The sequence below is a fragment of the Symphalangus syndactylus genome, chromosome 9 (genome assembly GCF_028878055.3).
Source record: "Symphalangus syndactylus isolate Jambi chromosome 9, NHGRI_mSymSyn1-v2.1_pri, whole genome shotgun sequence".
NCBI classification, from domain to species: domain Eukaryota; kingdom Metazoa; phylum Chordata; class Mammalia; order Primates; family Hylobatidae; genus Symphalangus; species Symphalangus syndactylus.
Window position 1 is genome coordinate 62,303,481 of NC_072431.2, and position 23,483 is coordinate 62,326,963.

Here is a 23,483-nt window from a genome sequence, read left to right on the forward strand (position 1 = left end):
AGGCTGAGGCAGGAGAATGGCGTGAACCTGAGAGGTGAAGCTTGCAGTGAGCGGAGATCGCACCACTGCACTCCAGCCTGGGCGACAGAGTGAGACTCCGTCTCAAAAAAAAAAAAAAAAAAAAAGGCTGGGTGCGGTGGCTCACTCCTGTGATCACAGCACTTTGGGAGGCCTAGGCAAGTGGATCACTTGAGGTTAGCAATTCGAGACTGGCCTGGTTCAACATGGTGAAACCCCATCTCTACTAAAAATACAAAAATTAACCAGGCGTGGTGGTGGGAACCTGTAATCCCAGCTACTTGGGAGGCTGAGGCAGGAGAATCGCTTGAACCTGGGAGCCAGAGGTTGCAGTGAGCCGAGATCGCACCATTGCACTCCAGCCTGGGCGACAGAGCAAGACTCCGTCCCAGAAAAGAAGGCTGAGCATGGTGGCTCATGCCTATAATCCCAGCACTTTGGGAAGCCGAGGCAGGAGGATCACTTGAGACCAGGAGTTCAAGACCAGTATGGGCAACATGGCAAAACCCTGTTTCTACAAAAAAAAGAAAAAAGAAATCCGGGTTTGATGGTGTGTGCCTGTAGTCCCAGCTGCTTGGGACCCTACAGTGAGATGAGATTGCCCCACTGCACTCCAGCCTGAGTGACAGAGCAAGACCCTGTGTCTAAATAAATAAATAGTTTTTTTTTATTATTATTATACTTTAGGTTTTAGGGTACATGTGCACAATGTGCAGGTTTGTTACATATGTATCCATGTGCCATGTTGATTTCCTGCACCCATTAACTCGTCATTTAGCATTAGGTATATCTCCTAATGCTGTCCCTCCCCCCTCCCCCAACCCCACAACAGTCCCCGGAGCGTGATGTTCCCCTTCCTGTGTCCATGAGTTCTCATTGTTCAATTCCCACCTATGAGTGAGAACATGCGGTGTTTGGTTTTTTGTCCTTGCGATAGTTTACTGAGAATGATGTTTTCCAGTTTCATCCATGTCCCTACAAAGGACATGAACTCATCATTTTTTATGGCTGCATAGTATTCCATGGTGTATATGTGCCACATTTTCTTAATCCAGTCTATCGTTGTTGGACATTTGGGTTGGTTCCAACTCTTTGCTATTGTGAATAGTGCCGCAATAAACATACGTGTGCATGTGTCTTTATAGCAGCATGATTTATAGTCCTTTGGGTATATACCCAGTAATGGGATGGCTGGGTCAAATGGTATTTCTAGTTCTAGATCCCTGAGGAATCGCCACACTGACTTCCACAATGGTTGAAAAAGAAAGTTGACTGGGTACGGTGGCTCACGCCTGTAATCTCAGCACTTTGGGAGGCCAAGGCAGGCGGATTGCCTCAGGTCAGGAGTTCAAGACCAGCCTGGCCAACATGGCAAAACCTCGGTCTCTACTAAAAATACAAAAATTTGCTGGGCGTGGTGGCGGGCACCTGTAATCCTAGCTGCTCGGGATACTGAGGCAGGAGAATCACTTGAACCCGGGAGGTGGAGGTTGCTGTGAGCTGAGATCGCGCCATTACACCAGCCTGGGCAACAAGAGTGAAACTCAGTCTCAAAAAAAAAAAAAAAAGAAAGAGAGTTAGCGGGTTGGGTGTGGTGACTCACACCTGTAATCCCAGCACTTTGGGAGGCCAAGGAAGGCAGATTGCTTGAGCTCAGGAGTTTGAGACCAGCCTAGGTAACATAGCGAAACCCTGTCTTTACAAAAAATACAAAAATTAGCCAGGCGTGGTGGTGCTCACCTGTAGTCCCAGCTACTAGGGAGGCTGAGACGGGAGGATTGATTGAATCCAGGGGGCAGACGTTACAGTAAGCTGTGATTGCACCACTGCACTCCAGCCTGGGAGACAGAGCAAGACCCTGTCTCAAAATAAAATAAAATAAAATAAAATAAGTTAGCATTACTATTCAGGAGCTCATGGGCAAGTCACTAAATGCCTTTAAATTTCAGTTTCTTCAACTTGAAAGTTTGAACTAGATCTTTTGTGAGCACCCTGACAGCTCTGAATGTGGGTTTCAGACTCTGAATTTTTGCCACTTTCTTATTGCTTCTCTTGCACAGGGATCATGGCCCAGGTAGCAGTGTCCACCCTGCCTGTTGAAGAAGAGTCCTCCTCAGAGAGCAGGATGGTGGTGACATTCCTCGTGTCTGCCCTCGAGTCCATGGTGAGACAGCCTGACACTGTCTGACATTCCATAGATGGATCATTGTTGAAATGACAGAATCATGAAACACTTCAGTATCCCTTTTCTTTTCTTTTCTTTTTTTTTTTTTTAAGACAGAGTCTCACTCTGTCGCCCAGGCTGGAGTGCAGTGGTGCAATCTCAGCTCATGACAACCTCTGCCTCCTGGGTTCAAGCAATTCTCCTGCCTCAGCCTCCTGAGTAGCTGGGATTATAGGCACCCGTTACCACGTCCAGCTAATTTTTGTTTTGTTTTGTTTTTTTGAGATGGAGTCTTGCTCTGCTGCCCAGGCTGGAGTGCAGTGGCATGATCTCGGCTCACTGCAACCTCTGCCTCCCGGTTCAAGCAATTCTCCTGCCTCAGCCTCCCAAGTAGCTGGGATTACAGGCGCCCGCCACTATGCCCGGCTAATTTTTTGTATTTTTAATAGAGACGGGGTTTCACCATGTTGGCCAGGCTGGTCTCAAACTCCTTACTCTGAGGTGATCTGCCCACCTCGGCCTCCCAAAGTGCTGAGATTACAGGCGTGAGCCACTGTGTCCGGCTGCTTCAGTATCACTTTTGATGTTTGCCTTCTGCCTGACATCTATATTAGAGTATCCTTTATAGAGGTTAATGGGCTTGTCAGATTATTTATGTATTTATATATTACATTGTGGATGCAATTATATAAACTTAAGCTTCCCAGATCTGAAATGTAATGAATGGTAACCTTTGTTACCATGTTTGAGAATATTTTTAAAACCTAAATTCGAAAGTAAATAGGCCAGGCGCAGTGGCTCACGCCTGTAATCCCAGCACTTTGGGAGGCCGAGGCATGTGGATGACCTCAGGTCGGAGTTGGAGACCAGCCTGGCCAACATGGTGAAACCCGTTTCTACTAAAAATACAAACATTAGCTGGGCGTGGTGGTGGGCGCCTGTATTCCCAGCTACTGAGGAGGCTGAGACACGAGAATCACTTGAACCCGGGAGGCGGAGGTTGTAGTGAGCTGAGATTGTGCCATTGCACTCCAGCCTGGGCAACAGAGTGAGACTGTCTCAAGAAAAAAAAAGTAAATAGCCTATTTATATTTATCTATTTACACCCAAAAGGTAAACTTTACCTGGTATGTGAAAATTTGATGAGAAATTTACATAACTCCAAAGTATCTGATCGGAAGATATTTATTGATTAAAAATGGAAAATCAGTAACTTTACAGTGCAGAAACCTGACAGACACTACCTCATTCAAGTGATCAAAATTGGCATAGTCTGCCTGTAATCCCAGCGGTTTTGGAGTCGAGGTGGGAGGATGGCTTGAGGCCAGGAGTTGGAGACCAGCCTGGGCAGCATAGTGAGACCTTGTCTCTACAAGACTATTTTTTAAAAATTAGCTGGAGGGGATGGTGCTATAGTTCCAGCTAGTTGGGGTGCTGAGGTGGAAGGATTGCTCCAGCCCAGGAGTTCAAGTCTGCAGTGAGTTATCATGAGCTGTCATGAGCTATCATGATACTGCACGCCAGCCTGCACAACACAAGACCCTGACTCTTAAAAAAAAAACCACAAAAGTTGGAATTATTTTTATTATTATTTTGAGATGGAGTCTCACTCTGTCCCCCAGGCTGGAGTGCAGTGGCACGATTTCCACTCACTGAAAGCTCCGCTTCCCGGGTTCACGCCATTCTCCTGCCTCAGCCTCCTGAGTAGCTGGGACTACAGGTGCCCGTCACCACACCGGGCTAATTTTTTGTATTTTTAGTAGAGATGGGGTTTCATGGTGTTAGCCAGGATGGTCTCGATCTGACCTTGTGATCTGCCTGCCTCGGCCTCCCAAAGTGCTGGGATTACAGGCGTGAGCCACCGCGCCCGGTCAGAATTAATTTTAAAAGAAAGCATTAGGGGTAGGCAGGATGGCTCACGCCTGTAATCCCACCACTTTGTGAGGCCAAGGCCAGAGGATCACTTGAGCTCAGGAGTTTTGAGACCAGCCTGGGTAACATAGCAAGACCTTGTGTCTACTAAAAAAAAATTTTAGGCTGGGCGCAGTGGCTCATGCCTGTAATCCCAGCACTTTGGGAGTTTGGGAGGCCGAGGCAGGCAGATCACGAGGTCAGGAGTTCGAGACCAGCCTGGCTAACTTGGTGAAACCTTGTCTCTATTAAAGATACAAAAAATTAGCCAGGCGTGGTGGCACATGCCTGTAATCCCAGCTACTTGGGAGGCTGAGGCAGGAGAATCTCTTGAACCTGGGAGGCAGAGGTTGCAGTGAGTCAAGGTCACGCCATTGCACTCCAGCCTGGGCAACAGGGCGAGGCTCCATCTCAAAAAAAAAAAAAAAAAAAGTAAAAATAAAAAATTTTAAAAATTAGCTGGGCGTGGTGACACATGCCTATAGTCCCAGCTACTGCAGAAGCTGAGGCAAGAGGATCGCTCCAGCCTAAGAGATCAAGGCTGCAGTGGGCTAGGATTGCACCACTGTACTTCAGCCTGGGTAACAGAACAAGACCCTCTCTCAAATAATAATAATAATAAAAGAAAACATTAGGATCTCTTTGAAGAAAACTCGAAATATCTTCCCCAGGGACATTGTTTAAGAACTGATCACATTCCTTTCATTTGACAAATATCCATGAAGCACTTTCTTTTTTTTTTTTTTTTTTTGAGACGGAGTCTCGCTCTGTCGCCCAGGCTGGAGTGCAGTGGCGCAATCTCGGCTCACTGCAAGCTCCGCCTCCCGGGTTCACGCCATTCTCCTGCCTCAGCCTCTCCAAGTAGCTGGGACTACAGGCGCCCGCCACCACGCCCGGCTAATTTTTTGTATTTTTAGTAGAGACGGGGTTTCACTGTGGTCTCGATCTCCTGACCTCGTGATCCGCCCACCTCGGCCTCCCAAAGTGCTGGGATTACAAGCGTGAGCCACCGCGCCCGGCCCCATGAAGCACTTTCTAAGAACTGGAGTCACAAGACCTGAGAAGGTCCCCCTCACAGAGATCTTATATCCTACTCGGGAGACAAACAATAAACAAATTCGGCTGGGCGTGGGGACTCACGCCTATAATCCCAGCACTTTGAGAGGCCAAGGCGGACAGATTGCTTGAGCCCAGGAGTTCAGGACCAGCCTGGCCAACATGGTGAAACCCCGTCTCTACTAAACATACAAAAATTAGCTGGGCATGGTGGCGCATGCCTGTAGTGTTAGCTACTTGGTAGGCTGAGGTGGGAGGATCACCTGAGCCGAGGAGGTCGAGGCTGCAGTGACCCGTGATCACACCACTGCAATCCAGACTGGGTGACAGTGAGACCTTGTTTCAAAAAAACCCCAATAAATTCTATGTGTGTGTTTCTTTTTTTTTTCTTATTTATTTATTTTTTGAGACAGAGTCTCACTTAGTAGCCCAGGCGGGAGTGCAGTGGCTGGATCTCTGCTCACTGCAAGCTCCGCCTCTTGGGCTCATGCCATTCTCCTGCCTCAGCCTCCCCAGCAGCTGGGACTACAGGTGCCCGCCACCATGCCCGGCAAATTTTTTTGTATTTTTTTAGTAGAGACGGGGTTTCACTGTGTTAGCCAGAATGGTCGCGATCTCCTGACCTTGTGATTCGCCTGCCTCAGCCTCCCAAAGTGCTGGGATTACAGGCGTAAGCCACCGCGCCCAGCCTGTGTGTGTTTCTTACCAATAAAATATGAAGAAGAGGAGGCCGGGTGCGGTGGCTGTAATCACAGCACTTTGGGAGGCCGAGGAGGGTGGATCACCTGAGGTCAGGAGTTGAGATCAGCCTGGTCAACTTGGTGAAACCCCGTCTTTACTAAAAATACAAATATATTAGCTGGGTGTGGTGGCAGGCACCTTTAATCCCAGCTAACTTGGGAGGCTGAGGCGGAGGTTTTTTTTTTTTTTTTTTTGAGACGGAGTCTTGCTGTGTCACCCAGGCTGGAGTGCAGTGGCGCGATCTCGGCTCACTGCAAGCTCCGCCTCCCGGGTTCAGGCCATTCTCCTGCCTCAGCCTCCCGAGGAGCTGGGACTACAGGCGTCCGCCAACACGCCCGGCTAATTTTTTGTATTTTTAGTAGAGACAGGGTTTCACCGTGTTAGCCAGGATGGTCTCGATCTCCTGACCTCGTGATCCGCCCGCCTCGGCCTCCCAAAGTGCTGGGATTACAGGCTTGAGCCACCGCGCCCGGCCGAGGCGGAGGTTGTAATGAGCCGAAATCGCACCACTGCCCTCCAGCCTGGGTGACAGAGCGAGACTGTCTCAAAAAAAAAAAAAAGGCCTGTATATATGAAGAGGTAACCAGAAAGTCTGCAGCCAAAAATGTAGGGAAAAGGCATATTGGAGATCCATGTCAGGCAGTCAATAAAAATATGTTCTTTGGGTTTTATGATGTTTATGGTGTTTGCTTGATAAATTTCTATTGGTTTCCTTTCTCGGTGATTTTTCTCATTCTAAATGAATATTCCCGGCTGGGCGCGGTGGCTCATGCCTGTAATCCCAGCACTTGGGGAGGCCAAGGTGGGTGAATCACGAGGTCAGGAGATCCATACCATCCTGGCTAACACGGTGAAACCCCGTCTGTACTAAAAATACACACACACACACACACACACACACACAAATTAGCCAGACATGGTGGCGGGGGCCTGTAGTCCCAGCTACTCAGGAGGCTGAGGCGGGAGAATGGCGTGAACCTTGAGGCAGAGCTTGCAGTGAGCCAAGATCGTGCCACTGCACTCCAGCCTGGGTGACAGAGCGAGACTCCATCTCAAAAATAAATAAATATTCCTTTTGCTACCTAATTTTGTATTCTTAAAGCAGGCCTCCTAGGCCCTGTGAACTTGGATCTGCCCTTGTAGATAATACATCGCTTTTTGTTTCTGTTTCAGTGTAAAGAACTGGCCAAGTCCAAGGCAGAAGTGGCCTGCATTGCAGTGTACGAAACAGATGTGTTTGTCGTCGGAACCGAGAGAGGATGCGCTTTTGTTAATGCCAGGACGGATTTCCAGAAAGATTTTGCAAAATACTGTAGGTGTTGTTGTAATTTTATCCTTTGTATTCCCAATCTCAAAAGGATTGCAGGCAAGACTTCCATAGTATTGTCTTCTAAGATATCGTAAGCATTCTCCTAGAAACGATCCTAACACATCTTCTTGGATTCAGCTTCCCAAATAAACACTGCTTAACACTGCAGAGTCCGAGACAAATGGTCATTTTATTTTGTACTAGGTCCTCAGCAGTACTCTGGTTTATTAGAATAAATTTCAAGGACATAGAACAAATTATCTTTAATTCCTAAAATAAACACCATTTTACAAAATACTCTTACTTTAGTCCTTTCCAAAGGAAGGGGAAAAACTTTTCCAGAGCTTGTTATGTATTACTGCCTGTTAATAGCCATTATGCAATTACTCCTTTTTTCTTTTCTTTTTTTTTTTTTCTTTTTTGAGACAGAGTCTCACTGTGTCACCCACACTGGAGTGCAGTGGTGCAATCTTGGCTCACCGCAACCTCCGCCTCCCAGGTTCAAGCGATTCTCCTGCCTCAGCCTCCCGAGTAGCTGGGATTACAGGCACCTTCCACCATGCCCGGCTGATTTTTATATTTTTGGTAGAGATGGGGTTTCACCCTGTTGGCCAGGCTGGTCTTGAACTCCTGACCTCAAGTGATCTGCCCACCTCTACCTCCCAAAGTGCTGGAATTACAGGTGTGAGCCACTGCGCCTGGCCGTTTTTTGCTTTTCTTAGTATGGTAATTTCAGAGCCTTCAGCATGCCAGGGTGTGCTGCAAGCATCCAGTGTGAGTAAGCATATGTGGCCATATGTCAAGGAACTACTCTACAGTGTTAAAAACTACACCTTTTGCCGGGCACGGTGGCTCACTCCTGTAATCCCAAAATTTTGGGAGGCCGAGGCAGGTGGATCACTTGAGCTCAGGATTTTGAGGCCAAGCTGGGCAACATGGCAAGACTCCATCTCTACTAAAAAATAAAAAAAAAATTAAATGGGCATGGTGGCACTCGCCTGTTGTCTTAGCTACTCAGGAGGCTCAGGTGGGAGGATCGCTTGAGCCCGGGAGGTCAAGGCTGCAATGAGCCGTGATCACACCACTGCACTCCAGTCTGGCCCATAGAGTGAGACCTGGTCTCAAGACAAAACAAAACCAGACAAAAAGCTACACCTTTTATGGTGATAATCTCTAACACTGTAGGTTATTTACCAAGTATTGACATAGTAATTTAATATTCCTTGTAACCATGAAAGGATAAAAATCAGAAAGGTTTGTCAGAGGGTATAAGGGCGTGTGTGTGTGTGTGTACAGAGAGAGAGGGGTCTCTATGGATTGGCAGGGGGTATATAAAGTGTGTGTGTGTGTGTGTGTGTGTGTGTATACATAGATTAGATAGATGGGTAGATAAATAAGAGACAGGAATTATATACATATGTATGTAGACAGATTAGTTAAATGGATAGATGACAGATAAGAGAGAGGAATTACGTATATATATATGTATGTAGATAGCTTAGATGGATGGATGGATAGATAAGGGAGACAGGAATTATATATATATATATGTATATAGATAGATTAGATGAATGGATAGAGAGAGAGATGAGAGAGGGGAGAATTGAGTGATAGATTGATTCAGATTTACTTCCCAGATCCCAAATTAAGGTCCCCACTATCAAGAAGACAGATTAAAAAATGAAGCTATCTTTAAATAATACAGTGTGTAATTGATACACAAGAAGGGTATTCTCAATTCATTAATGTCAGATGCCAGTTGAATTTCTAATCATTGAAATTTACTTGTAGATTTTTTTAAGATTCATAGTTGCATGTTAATTTCGTTGTTGCAAATATTTTCTCTAGTATTCATCTTGTCATGAAACTTCTGAAATTGGTGTGATAATATTTTTATATTTTCTTTTCTTTTAATAACATCAACTTTTAGTTTAGATTCGGGGGGCACATGTGTAGATTTGTTACATGGGTATATCGTGTGATGCTGTGGTTTGGGGTACAGTAGTGAGCATAGTGCCCCATAGTTCATTTTGCAACCCTTGCCCCCACTTCCCTCTTTCCTCTAGGAGCCTCCAGTGTCTATTGTTCCCATCCCCATCTTTATGTCCACGTGTATCCAAGGTTTGGCTCCCACTTACAAGTGAGAACATGTGGTATTCGGTTTTCTGTTCCTGCATTCATTTACATAGGATAATGGCCTCCAGCTGCCTCCACATTGCTGCAAAGGATATGATTTGTTTCTTTTTTATGGCCGCAGGTTTTTCGTCTTTGTTTTTGTTTTTTGAGACAGAGTTTTGCCCTTTCGGCCAGGCTGGAGTGCAATGGCATGATCTTGGCTCACTGAAACCTCCACCTTCTGGGTTCAAGCTATTCTCCTGCCTCAGCCTCCCAAATAGCTGAGATTACAGGCACCCACCACCACACCCAGCTAATTTTTTATTTTTTAGTAGAGACAGAGTTTCGCCATGCTGTCCAGGCTGGTCTTAGACTGCTGACCTCAGGTGATCTACCCGCTTCTGGCTCCCAAAGTGCTGGGATTACAGGTATGAGCCACCATGCCCAGCCTTTTTTTTTTTTTTTTTTTTTTTGAGACGGAGTCTCGCTCTTTCACCCAGGCTGGAGTGCAGTGGCGCGATCTCGGCTCACTGCCGGCTCCGCCCCCTGGGGTTCACGCCATTCTCCTGCCTCAGCCTCCCGCGTAGCTGGGACTACAGGCGCCTGCCACCTCGCCCGGCTAATTTTTTGTATTTTTAGTAGAGACGGGGTTTCACCGTGTTAGCCAGGATGGTCTCGATCTCCTGACCTTGTGATCCGCCCACCTCGGCCTCCCAAAGTGCTGGGATTACAGGCGTGAGCCACCGCGCCCGGCTTTTTTTTTTTTTTGAGACAGGGTTTTGCTATATTACTGGTCATAAATTCCTGGGCTCAAGTGATCCTCCCATCTTGGCCTCCCAAGTAGCTGAGATCTGCACCTGGCATACATGCTAAATATTTGGTCAAGGGTGCCGGGCGCGGTGGCTCACGCTTGTAATCCCAGCACTTTGGGAGGCCGAGGCGGGCGGATCACGAGGTCAGGAGATCGAGACCACGGTGAAACCCCGTCTCTACTGAAAATACAAAAAAAATTAGCCGGGCGTGGTGGCGGGCGCCTGTAGTCCCAGCTACTCGGAGAGGCTGAGGCAGGAGAATGGCGTGAACCCGGGAGGCGGAGCTTGCAGTGAGCCGAGATCGCGCCACTGCACTCCAGCCTGGGCGACAGAGCGAGACTCCGTCTCAAAAAAAAAAAAAAAAAAAAAAAAAAATAAATAAATAAATAAATATTTGGTCAAGGGTTTATTTCTGGACTCCCTACTCTATTCTGTAGATTTATTTGTCTTTATGCCAGTATCATGCTGTTTTGATTACTTTATAATATGTTTTGAAATCACGAAGTATGAGACCTCCAAATTTGCTCTTTTTCAAGATTGTTTCTGTTATTCAGAGTCCCTTGGTGTTCCATATGATTTTTTTTTTTGAGACAGAATCTCGCTCTATCGCCCAGGCTGGAGTGCAGTGGAGAGATCTCAGCTGACCACAACCTCCGCCTCCCTGGTTCAAGCCATTCTCCTGCCTCAGCCTCCCGAGTAGCTGGGATTACAGGCACATGCCACCATGCCCAGCTAATTTTTTTTTTTTTTTTGTATTTTGAGTAGAGATAGGGTTTCACCATGTTGGCCAGGATGGTCTTGAATTCCTGACCTCGTGATCCACCCTCCTCAGCCTCCCAAAAGTGCTGGGATTACAGGGTGAGCCACCGCGCCCAGCCCCATGTGAATTTTAGAGTGGATTTCTTAATTTGTACAAGAAATGCCCATGAGATTTTGATGGGGATTACAATAATTCTTTAGATGGCTTTTGGTAGTACAGATATCTTAACAATATTAAGCCTGCCAATCCATGAACATGAGATGTCTTTCTATTTGTTTGTGTCTTCTTTCTTTTCTTTCTTTTTTTTTTTTTTTTTTTGAGAGACAGAGTCTTGCTCTCTTGCCCAGGCTGGAGTGCAGTGGCATGATCTCGGATCACTGCAATCTCTGCCTCCCAGGTTCAAGCGATTCTACTGCCTCAGCTTCCCAAGTAGCTGGGACTACAGGCATGCACCACCACACCCAGCTAATTTTTGTATTTTTAGTAGAGATGGGGTTTCTTTTTTCTTTTTTTTTTTTTTTGAGATGGAGTCTCGCTCTTTCACCCAGGCTGGAGTGCAGTGGCACGATCTTGGCTCACTGCAGGCTCCGCCCCCTGGAGTTCATGCCATTCTCCTGCCTCAGCTTCCCGCGTAGCTGGAACTACAGGCGCCCGCCACCTCGCCCGGCTAATTTTTTGTATTTTTAGTGGAGACGGGCTTTCACCATGTTAGCCAGGATGGTCTCGATCTCCTGACCTCGTGATCCGCCCGCCTCGGCCTCCCAAAGTGCTGGGATTACAGGCGTGAGCCACCGTGCCCGGCCACGAGACGGGGTTTCGCCATGTTTCCCAGGCTGATCTTGAACTCCTAACCTCAAGTGATCTGCCTGCCTCGGCCTCCCAAAGTGCTGGTATTATAGCATTATAGGCATAAGCCACTGCACCCAGCCTGTCTTCTTTAATTTTTTTCAGCAGTGTTTGATTGTTTTAGCATACAGATTTTCACTTCCTTGATTAGGTCTATCCCTAAGGATTTTATTCTTTTGGATGCTATTGTAAATAGAATTGTTTTCTTTATTTCCTTTGCAGATTGTTCATTGTTACTGTGTAGAAATGCAATTGATTTGGTGTGTTGATGTAGTATCCTGCAACTTTGCTGAATCTGTTGGAGTTCGAATAGATTTTTGTGTGGAATTTTTAGGGTTTTCTACATACAAAATCATGTATCATCTATGAAAAGAGATAATTTTACTTCTTTCTTTCAAATTTGGAGGCCTTTTTTTTTCTTACCTAATTTAATTGCTCTAGCTAGGACTTCCAATACTGTGTTGAACAGAAGTGGGAAGAGAGGGCATCTTTGCCATTTCTTTTTCTTTTTTTTCTTTGAGATGGAGTCTCGCTCTGTTGCCCAGGCTGGAGTGCAGTGGCACAGTCTCTGCTCACTGCAACCTCCAGATCCCAGGTTCAAGTGATTCTCGTGCCTCAGCCTCCTGAGTAACTGAGATTACAGGTGCACGCCACCACACCTGGCTAATTTTTGTATTTTTTTAGTAGAGATGGGGTTTCACCACATTGGCCAGCATGGTCTCGAACTCCTGACCTCAAGTGATCTGCCTGCCTCAGCCTCCCAAAGTGCTGAGATTACAGAGGTGAGCCACCGCACCTGGCCCATCTTTGCTATTTCCGATCTTAGCTATCAGTCTTTCATTGTTAAGTGATATTAGCCATGGACTTTTTATAAATGGCCTTTATTACATTGGTCATTTCCTTCCACTTGTAGTTGGTAGAGTGCTTTTATCATGAAAGGATGTTCAATCTTGTCCAATGCTTTTTCTGCAGCAATTGAGATGATCATGTGGCTTTTGTCCTTTATTCTTTCAATGTGGTACATTACATTGATTGATTTAAATATGTTGAACCATCCTTGTATTAGAGGAATAAATTCCACTTGGGGCCGGGCACGCCTGTAATCCCAGCATTTTGGGATGCCAAGGCGGGCAGATCACTTGACGTTGGGAGTTCGATACCAGCCTGGCCAACATGGGAAAACCCCGTCTCTACTAAAAATACAAAAATTAGCCAGGTGTGTGGTGGCAGGAGCCTGTAATCCTAGCTACTCGGGAGGGAGAGGCAGTAGAATCGCTTGAACCCGGGAAGCGGAGGTTGCAGTGTGCTCTCACCTGCCTGTGATGACCAACAGCATTTGGGATACCCAGTGTGGCACTCATTCCAGTGAGTTTTAGTGACACCCCCACCACACACAGCTTCCCAGTCACTTCTACTGATACTCCACCTGGCTTCCCAGCAAGTCTCATCGAAGTTCCAGAAAATTCCAGAAGGAGCCAGGCGCAGTGGCTCATGTATGTAATCCCAGCACTTTGGGAGGCCAAGGTGGGAGGATCGCTGGAGCCCAGGAGTTTGAGACCTGCCTGGGCAACATGGCAAGACCCTGTCTCTACAAAATACATATATATATACATTTTTACATTGGCCTTTTTTCTTTTTTTATTATTATTTTTAAAAGATATAGATCAGCCGGGTGCGGTGGCTCACACCTGTAATTCCAGCACTCTGGTAGGCTGAGGCTGGCAGATCACCTGAGGCCAGGAGTTCGAGACCAGCCTGGCCAACATGGCAAAACCCCATCTGTACTAAAAATACAAAAATGAGCTGGGTGTGGTGGCATGCACCTGTAATCCCAGCTACTCGGGAGGCTGAGGCAGGAGAATCACTTGAACCCAGGAGGTGGAGGTTGCAGTGAGCCAAGATCACGCCATTGCACTCCAGCCTGGGTGACAGAGCAAGACCAAAAAAAAAAGGAAAGGAAAGGAAAAAGGAAGAAAGAAAAATTCCAGAAGGAGGTTTCGCAGTGAATTTCAGTGGCTCCATACCCACAGGCGGTTTCCTAGGGAGTTACACCAGTTCCCCAGAGCATGGCTTCCCAGCAAATTCTCTTGGCATCACTCTCCAGGTAGCTTCCAGAGAGTTCCACTGGCACACTAGAGGCCATCTTCCTTATAATGCCCAGAAAGTGTTGCAGGCACCCACAGGGCAACTGTCTAGTGATTTCCGCCAGCACCCCCAGAAAGCAGGCCCCTGCTTACCAGCCACCACATGGACACCCCCACAGGCTTCCCCACTATCCAGTGGGCCGTGGCCAAATCCTGTTTAATGAGGCCTGGATCTCGGCCCTGGGGGGCCACCCCATTCCTGGATTTGCTCCCTCCTGGGTCCCCTGCCTTAGCCCAGCAGTCACAGATGCTCTTGCAACCTGCTGCTTATGTTCTCTTTAGAGTCCTCAGTCCCTCTAGCAGCTAATCCCATGATACCAGTTGACGACTCTTCTAGGAAACTTCACCTGTTGGTGTAAATTAGTACAAGCTCTATGGAAAACAGTGTGGAGATTTCTCAAAGAACGAAACATAAACCCCCATTCGATCCAGCAAGCCCTACTTGGCATCTACCCAAAGGAAAAGAAATCATTCTATCAAAAAGACAGCTGCCTTGAACGTTTATCACAGCACTATTCACAATAGCAAAGATGTGCAATCAAGCTAAGCATTCATCACCAGATGACTGGATAAAGAAAATGTGGCATGTACACTATGGGATACTACTCAGCCATAAAAAAGAATGAAATGGCGGGACACGGTAGCTCATGCCTATAATCCAGGCACTTTGGGAGGCCGAGGCAATGGATCACTTGAGATCAGGAATTCTAGACCAGCCTGGCCAACATGGCAAAACCTCGTCTCTACTAAAAATACAAAAATTAGCCAGGCCTGGTGGCGTGTGCCTGTAATGCCAGCTACTCGGGTAGCTGAGGCACACAAGAATTGCTTGAACCCAGGAGGCGGAGGTTGCAGTGAGCTGAGATCACGCCACTGCACTCCAGCTTAGATGACAGAGTAAGACTCTCTCAAAAAAAAAAAAAAAAAAAAGAATGAAATGATGTCTTTTGCAGCAACATGAATGGAATTAGGGGCTATTGTCTTTATCATTTGACTTAAAAAGGCAAATGCTGCATGTCCTTACAAGAGGGGCTAAATAATAGGTACACATGGACATAGAATGTGAGGCTAGGTGCGGTGGCTCACGCCTATAATCCCGACACTTTGGGAGGCCGAGGTGGGCAGATCACTTGAGGCCAGGAGTTCCAGACCAGCCTGGCCAACATGGTGAAACCCTGTCTCTACTAAAAATACAAAAATGAGCCTGGTGTAGTGGTGGGTGCCTGTAATCCCAGTTACTAGGGAGGCTGAGGCATAAGAATCTCCTGAACCCGGGAGGCAGAGGTTACTGTGAGCTGAGATTGTGCCACTGCACTCCAGCCTGGGTGACAGAGTGAGACTCTGTCTCAAAACAAACAAACAAAAAACAAACAAACAAAAACATGGTCATAGAGTGTGAAATAACAGACACTGGAGACTCAGAGGGGTGGGAGGCAGGAGGTGGGTAAGGGATGATAAATTACTTCATGGGTACAATGTACATTATTTGGGTGATGAGTACACTAAAACCCCAGACTTCACCAACGGCACCGTATATCCATGCAAGAAAACTATACTTGGTGGGGCGCGGTGGCTCACACCTGTAATCCCAGCACTTTGGGAGGCTGAGGCGGGCAGATCATGAGGTCAGGAGATTGAGACCATCCTGGCTAACACGGTGAAACCCCGTCTCTACTAAAAAATACAAAAAATTTAGCTGGATGCGGTGGAGGGCACCTGTAGTCCCAGCTACTCAGGAGGCTGAGGCAGGAGAATGGCATGAACCCGGGAGGCAGAGCTTGCAGTGAGCTGAGATTGCGCCACTGCACTCCAGCCTAGGTGACACAGCTAGACTCTGTCTCAAAAAAAAAAAAAAAAAAAAGAAAACTATACTTGTGCCCCTTACATTGATACAAAAAAAAAAAAACCTTTCTGTGTTCAAATTACTATGTGGTTTCTCTCTTCTGACTAGACTGATGAAAACAATCAGTTTTAAAACTTTTGGAGGAGCAATTGATTCCGGGGCTGGTCTTGAATGGGTTCAGGGGTATAGTCTTCCTATACAATTATTGTCATGTTTCAACTGTATAGCAAATCAAATTTCTGTTATAAAGATAATTTCTGGCTGGGTGCAGTGCCTCACACCTGTAATCCCAACACTTTGGGAGGCTGAGATGGGAGGATCACTTGAGGCCAGGAGTTAGAGGCCAGCCTGGGCAACATCGTGAGATCCCATCTCTAAAAAAAATTTAAAAGTTAGCCAGGTGTGATGGGGCACTCCTGTAAGCCTAGCTACTCTGGAGGCTGAGGTGGGAGGATCACTTAAGCCCAGAAATTTGAGGCTGCAGGGAACTTCAATCATCCCACTGCACTCCAGCCTAGGCAGCAGAGTGAAACCCTGACTCTAAAAATAATAATTTCCTTAAACTACTACTATTTCTTTATATGTTGATTTTTTTATAGTTCTTTAACCTGTTTATCATAAATACCATTTTTTCTTGTTTTTCTTTAAAAGATCTTGTTTTATATTTATTCACTTTTTCCCCTTTTTTCTTTCAATACCAGAAACAAAGTACGGAAGTGTACAGCACAAATGCTTAGATACTGACCTAATGCCAATCATCCATTTGCAGGCGTTGCAGAGGGGCTGCATGAGGTGAAACCTCCCTGCCCTGTGAACGGGATGCAGGTCCACTCGGGCGAAACGGAAATACTCAGGAAGGCAGTGGAGGACTATTTCTGCTTTTGTTATGGTAACATTCACTTTAAGCATGAATTCTATTCTTTTTTTTTTTTTTTGAGATGGAGTCTTGCTCTGCCACCCAGGCTGGAATGCAATGGCGCGATCTCAGCTCACTGCAGCCTCCGCCTCCTGGGTTCAAGCAATTCTCCTGCCTCAGCCTCCCACGTACCTGAGATTACAGGCGCCCACCAGCACACCTGGCTAATTTTCGTATTTTTAGTAGAGATAGGATTTCACCATGTTGGCCAGGCTGGTCTCGAACTCCTCACCTTGTGATCCGCCCGCCTTGGCCTCCCAAAGTGCTGGAATTATAGGCCTGAGCCACCGTGCCCAGCCAAGCATGAATTCTCTAAGTGGTTCACCCAGGAGTAGGACAGTGTCACAGACAGTCTTATTGCTATGACTACTTAGAATGTTTTGAACATTTCAAAACCAATATGCTTATCAAGCAAGGAGCTAGTTCTTTTTTTTTTTTTTTTTCTGAGAGGGAGTCTTGCTCTGTCACCCAGGCTGAAGTGCAATGGTGCAATCTCAGCTCACCGCAAACTCTGCCTCCTGGGTTCAAGCGATTCTCCCACCCCAGCCTCCTGAGTAGCTGGGATTACAGGTGCCCACCACCATGCCCAGCTAATTTTTGTATTTTTAGTAGAGACGGGGTTTCACCATGTTGGCCAGGTTGGTCTCGAACTCCTGACCTCAGGTGATCCTCCTGCCTCGGCCTCCCAAAATGCTGGGATTATAGGCATGAGCCACTACACCTGGCCACCAGTTCTTAATTACCAGATTAAGTGTTCTTATAGAAGATGATGTGGATCTTGGATCTTCTGCTCTGTGGAAACTTCTTTATTGATCACTCTTTCTTCCTTGATCCCGTTTTAGAGAGCCCCCACATCAAGGCCAGTGTATTGCTAAAGACAGTCAATGTTGGCTCAGCCACCTCCCTCACCCCTCAGTTGTCGCTCCACCTACCCATGTCTTTCCATAGGCATGAAGATGGGAATTAAAAAAAAAAAAAAATACACGCCAGGCGCGGTGGCTCAAGCCTGTAATCCCAGCACTTTGGGAGGCCGAGGCGGGCGGATCATGAGGTCAGGAGATCGAGACCATCCTGGCTAACACGGTGAAACCCCATCTCTACTAAAAATACAAAAAAAATTAGCCGGGCATGTTGGCGGGCGCCTGTAGTCCCAGCTACTTGGGAGGCTGAGGCAGGAGAATGGCGTGAACCCAGGAGACGGAGCTTGCAGTGAGCCAAGATCGTGCCACTGCACTCCAGCCTGGGGGACAGAGCAAGACGCCGTCTCAAAAAAAAAAAAAAAAAAAATACACTGGATGTGGTGGCTTGAGCCTGTAATCCCAGCTACTTGGGAGGCTAAGGTGGGAGGATCATTTGAGCCCAGGAGTTTGAGACCAGACTGAGCAACATAGTAAGACCCTGCCTCTACAAAATAAAATAAAAATAATTTTCAAAAATCCTTTGCAGTGTTTTAAAAAGCTAGGTAACAGGCCGTGCACAGTGACTCACACCAGTTACTTGGGAGGCTGAGGTGGGTGGATCACCTGAGATCAAGAGTTCGAGACCAGCCTGGCCAACATAGTGAAACTCTGTCTCTACTAAAAATACAAAAATTAGTCGGGCATGGTGGCAGTAATCCCAGCTACTCAGGAGGCAGAGGCAGGAGAATTGCTTGAACCCAGGAGGCAGAGGTTGTAGTGAGCCCAGTCAAAACCCTGTCTCTTAATTAAAAACAAACAAAAAAAACTAGGCTGGGCTCGGTGGCTCACGCCTGTTATCCTAGCACTTTGGCAGGCTAAGGTGGGTGGATTGCCTGAGCTCAGCAGTTCGAGACCAGTCTGGGCAACATGGTGAAACCTCATCTCTACTAAAATACAAAAGAAATTAGCTAGGCATGGCGGTGTGTGCCTGTAGTCCCAGCTACTCGGGAGGCTGAGGCAGGAGAATTGTTTGAACCCGGGAGGCAGAGGTTGCAGCGAGCCGAGATCTCACCATTGCACTCCAGCCTGGGTGGCTGAGCGAGACTCCGTCTCTTCAAAAAAAAAAAAAAAAAACTGGTAGAACGTTAGGTTCACACCTTCTAAAGACGTTTGCGTCTTCTTATAGGTAAAGCCTTAGGGACGACGGTGATGGTGCCTGTTCCCTATGAGAAGATGCTGCGAGACCAGTCGGCTGTGGTAGTGCAGGGGCTTCCGGAAGGCGTTGCCTTTCAACACCCTGAGAATTACGACCTTGCAACCCTGAAATGGATTTTGGAGAACAAAGCAGGGATTTCATTCATCATAAATAGGTGACACACTCTGCCCCCCGCCGCCTCAGTTCATTTAAAGATGAAACTGATAGCCTAATTTTAATTCACTCGTGCATTCCGCCTGTTGCGTTTCAGAGCGGACTATTCAGATGTGTCATGCTTTTTTCATTTGTCCATGCTGTGTAACGGTGTTGCTTTTCTTGCAGACCCTTCCTAGGACCAGAGAGTCAGCTGGGTAAGTGACAGCTTCTCAGGTTTGGTGGCTCTTCTGAGCTGCTGAACTACTACTTCTTCATTAAAACTTGAATTGGGGGCCGGGCGCAATGGCTCACACCTGTAATCCCAGCACTTTGGGAGGCCGAGGCGGGCGGATCACGGGGTCAGGAGATCGAAACCATCCTGGCTAACATGGTGAAACCCAGTCTCTACTAAAAATACAAAAAAAAATTAGCCAGGCATGGTGGCAGGCGCCTGTAGTCCCAGCTACTCGGGAGGCTGAGGCAGGAGAATGGCGTGAACCCGGGAGGTGAAGCTTGTAGTGAATGGAGATCGTGCCACTGCACTCCAGCCTGGGCGACTGAGCAAGACTCCGTCCCAAAAAAAAAAAAAAACAACAAAACTTGAATTTGGGTGAGGGGAGGGAACTTAGAGGACGGGCCAATAGGTGCGGCAAGCCACCATGGCACACATGTGCCTAGGTAACAAACCTGCATGTTCTGCACATGTATCCTGCCACCCTTTTTTTTAAGAAGAAATAAAGAAAATTTAAAAAAAGAAAAATACATTTGTAGCTATTAAAAAAAAAATTTAGGCCGGACACAGTGGCTCACACCTGTAATCCCAGCACTTTGGGAGGCAGAGGTGGGCAGATCACTTGAGGTCAGGAGTTCGAGACCAGCCTGGTCAACATGGTGAAACCCCATCCCTACTAAAAATACCAAAGTTAGCCAGGCATGGTGGCGGGTGCCTGTAATCCCAGTTACTCAGGAGGCTGAGGCAGGAGAATCGCTTGAACCTGACATGTGGAGTTTGCAGTGAGCCGAGATCGTGCCACCGCACTCCAGCCTGGGTGACAAAATGAGACTCTGTCTCAAAAATAAATAAATAAATAAGAATAAAAGAGGATGTCTTGCTGAGACTGCCTAGGTGGAGTAAGGAGACGGCAGGGTTGGGGGGTGGCACAGTTCACAAGGCACCTGCTGGGTGTATGACATGCTCAGTTCTTCTTAGCTGGGGACTAAACACAGTGGAAAGTCTGTTTTGGGAGGGATGGTGAGTTCCTGTCATCCTCTAACTCACATTAAAGGAGAAATGAGAGGGGCAGGGTGGCAGGTGGCCATGGACTGTTGTCCCAACTGGCTTGTATCATCATCATAGAAAAACAATAATACAGTAGTCCCCCCTTATCCTCGGGGAATATGCTCCAAGACCCCCAGTGGATGCCTGGACCCATGGGTAGTAGAGAACCCTTCATATACTATGTTTTTCCCTATCCATACATACCTATGAGAAAGTTTAATTTATAAATCAAGCACAGGCCAGATGTGGTGGCTCACGCCTGTAATCCCAACATTTTGGGAGGCTGAGGCAGGTGGATCACCTGAGGTTGGGAGTTTGAGACCAGCCTGGCCAACATGGTGAAACCCTGTCTCTACTAAAAATACAAAAATTAGCCGGGCGTGGTGGTGCGTACCTGTAGTCCCAGCTACTCGGGAGGCTGAGGCGGGAGAATTGCTTAAACCCGGGAGGCAGACGTTGCAGTGAGCTGAGATCATGCCACTGCACTCCAGCCCAGGCAACAGAGCAAGATCTGTCTCAATAAATAAATCAATAAATCAAGCACAGTAGGAGATTAACAGCAATAACTAAAGATAAAATAAAACGATTATAACAATATGCCCTCATTACTACTCTTGCACTTTGAGGCTATTATGAAGTCAAATAAAGGTGACTTGAGCACAAACACCCTGGCCTTCCCAGGACTGTCAGTCTGATAACAGAGCCAGCTGCTCAGTGACTAGTGGGCGAGTAGTGTAGACAGCGTGGATTGCAGGACAAAGGGATGAGTCACGTCCCAGGCGGGACGGCACGACACTTCATCACGCTGCTCAGAACAACGTGTGATTTCAAACTTCTGAATTGTTTATTTCTGGAATTTTCCGTTTACTCTTTGCAGACCTTGGTTGACCTTGGGGAACAAACCGAGGACCGCGAAACCACAGATCAAGGGGGAGCTCGTGTCATAGCAGCTGTAACTTAGTGCTTACAACGTGCAGGCACTGTTCTAGTCATTTTGCGTATATTCATGATCCTCCCACAACCACCGTGTTCACTAGGAAGCGGAGGCAGAGGGAAGGTTAGTGAGTTGCTGGAGGCAGCCCAGCTGGTGAGCTGAGGCTCGGCCGCATGACGGTGCTCTGGCCCCAAAACACTCCTCGGTAACCCCCATCCTGCCCACACAAATGGCCCCGGAACACAGGGGCTGCTTTGAGTCAGTTTCTCTCTCAGTGACTTTTCCACGTTGGCTTCGATCTGGGAGTTCCGTTTTCTGTGTATTTGCTGTCAATTTCTATGCCTTTGGATGTTAGTCATTTTCCAAGGTGCTAAAAGGGGCTGGTGTGTGTTTTTTTATTCCTCCACAGGTGGCCCCGGGATGGTAACAGATGCTGAGAGATCCATAGTATCACCAAGTGAAAGGTAAAAGATAAATCACAGCAACCAAAATCCACCACTATGCACAGTGTTCGTTTTTGGATGACAGAAAGGCCTCCTTACAGCATTTAAGTGGAGTGTAAAGGGTTAACGTGCTTCTTCTCTTCCTTATTTTCTATCCTATTCTTTGTCCAAAAGGACCTTTGGAATTAGAAGACTATTTTCAGTAGACACGTTTAATTTGGGAATAACTTATTAAGAACGTTAATGTTAAAGTGGAGGCATTGTTGCATTTGATTGAGGGGAGGAGGGGGATTTGGTGCTGCGGAGATCCAGGGCATTGGAGCTCAGTGTGTCCAGGCGGCTGTGCCTGGTTGTCACCCTGCCCATCCTGACCAGGGTTCCCTTCTCCTTGCAGCTGTGGCCCCATCAATGTGAAAACTGAACCCATGGAAGATTCTGGTGGGTACCAAGATGCTTTTAGAATCAAGTATTGGCCAAGCGTAGTAGCTCACGCCTGTAATCCCAGCACTTTGGGAGGCCGAGGCAGGCGGATCACTTGAGGTCAGGAGTTCAAGACCAGCCTGGCCAACATGGTGAAACCCCGTCTCTCCTAAAAATACAAAAATTAGCCAGGCGTGGCTGTGTATGCCTGTAATCCCAGCTACCAGGGAGGCTGAAGCAGGAGAATTGCTTGGACCTGGGAGGTTGAGGCTGCAGTGAGCTGAGATGGCGCCGCTGCACTCCAGCCTGGGTGACAGAACAAGACCCTGTCTCAAAAAAACAAACAAGGCTGAGCACAGTGGATCACGCCTGTAATCCCAGCACTTTGGGAGGCTGAGGCGGGCAGATCGCCTGAGCTCAGGAGTTCAAGACCATCCTGGCCAACGTGGTAAAACCCTGTCTCTACTAAAATACAAAAAATTAGCTGGGCATGGTTGTGTGCGCCTGTAGTCCCAGCTACTTGGGAGGCTGAGGCATGAGAATTGCTTGAGCCTGGGAGGTGGAGGTTGCAGTGAGCCAAGATCCCACTACTGCACTCCACCTCAGGCTACAGAGTGAGATTCTGTGTAAAAAAAAACACACAAAAAAACAAAAAACAAAAAAAAGAACCAAGTATCTAGCAGGTTATCATTTGACACCTTTCTTTTGTTTTATCAAATAAATAAATAAAGAGCAGGGCATGAATTAACCTCAGTGGAGCCTCATTTGCAGAAGAACCATTATTTTACTCAAATATCTAGAAAACAAGGCTTGGCAGGGTGCGGGGGCTCATGACTGTAACTCCAATACCTTGGGAGGCCGAGGCAGGCGAATTGCTTGAACCCCGGAGTTCAAGACCAGCCTGGGCAACATGGCGAGACTTTATCTCTGCAAAACATATAAAAAATGGTGGTGCATGCTTGTGATCCCACCTACTCAGGAGGCTGAGGTGGGAGGATCGCTTAAGCCCAGGAGGTCGAGGCTGCAGTGAGCTGTAATGGTGCAACTGCACTCCAGCCTGGGTGACAGAGAGAGACGTTGTCTCAAAAAAAAAAAAAAAAAAAAAAAAGAGAGGGAGCCTTCTAATTCAGTACATACTGGGGACTAAGATGTTATTAAATACACATATTTGTGGACAGAATATTATTTATAGTTGAATTAGAACCTGAATTTGAAATGAGTAAAACATTTTGAATATAAATTTGGAATTATTAACTTGACTCACAAATAGAGCAGTGTTTTTATTTTTGGACATATATTACTGCTTTTTTGGACTTTTCTGTCATTTCTAAATGTTTTACAATATAGGTACATTACTATGACAGTGTATACTGGAAAAAAATGCCCTCTTCAATGGGATCGCGTGGTGGCGCATGCCTGTAATCCCAGCTACTTGGGAGGCTGAGACAGGAGAATCGCTTGAACCCAGGAGGCAGTTTGCTGTGAGCCGAGACTACACCATTGCACTCCAGCCTGGGCGACA

General features: G+C 47.0%; 1 protein-coding gene across 7 annotated transcripts in view; it reads left to right on the forward strand.

Annotated features, from left to right (window-relative positions):
- LOC129489732 (general transcription factor II-I repeat domain-containing protein 2B) overlaps window positions 1-23,483 on the forward strand; it is an 85,708-nt gene that overhangs the window by 34,496 nt on the left and 27,729 nt on the right. For 4 of the 7 annotated variants that reach the window (XM_055292787.2, XM_055292786.2, XM_063646329.1 and 1 more), the window contains exons 2-8: window positions 2,079-2,182; window positions 7,064-7,202; window positions 16,489-16,608; window positions 18,721-18,904; window positions 19,072-19,100; window positions 21,508-21,562; window positions 21,936-21,979. In XM_055292787.2, the coding sequence (XP_055148762.1) occupies window positions 2,084-2,182; window positions 7,064-7,202; window positions 16,489-16,608; window positions 18,721-18,904; window positions 19,072-19,100; window positions 21,508-21,562; window positions 21,936-21,979 (670 nt within the window). In that variant the 5' untranslated portion in view covers window positions 2,079-2,083. Of the gene's footprint in view, window positions 1-2,078; window positions 2,183-7,063; window positions 7,203-16,488; window positions 16,609-18,720; window positions 18,905-19,071; window positions 19,101-21,053; window positions 21,563-21,935; window positions 21,980-23,483 lie in introns of those variants that run through there. The other 3 variants (XM_063646330.1, XM_055292785.2, XM_055292789.2) reach the window with 2 other exon arrangements.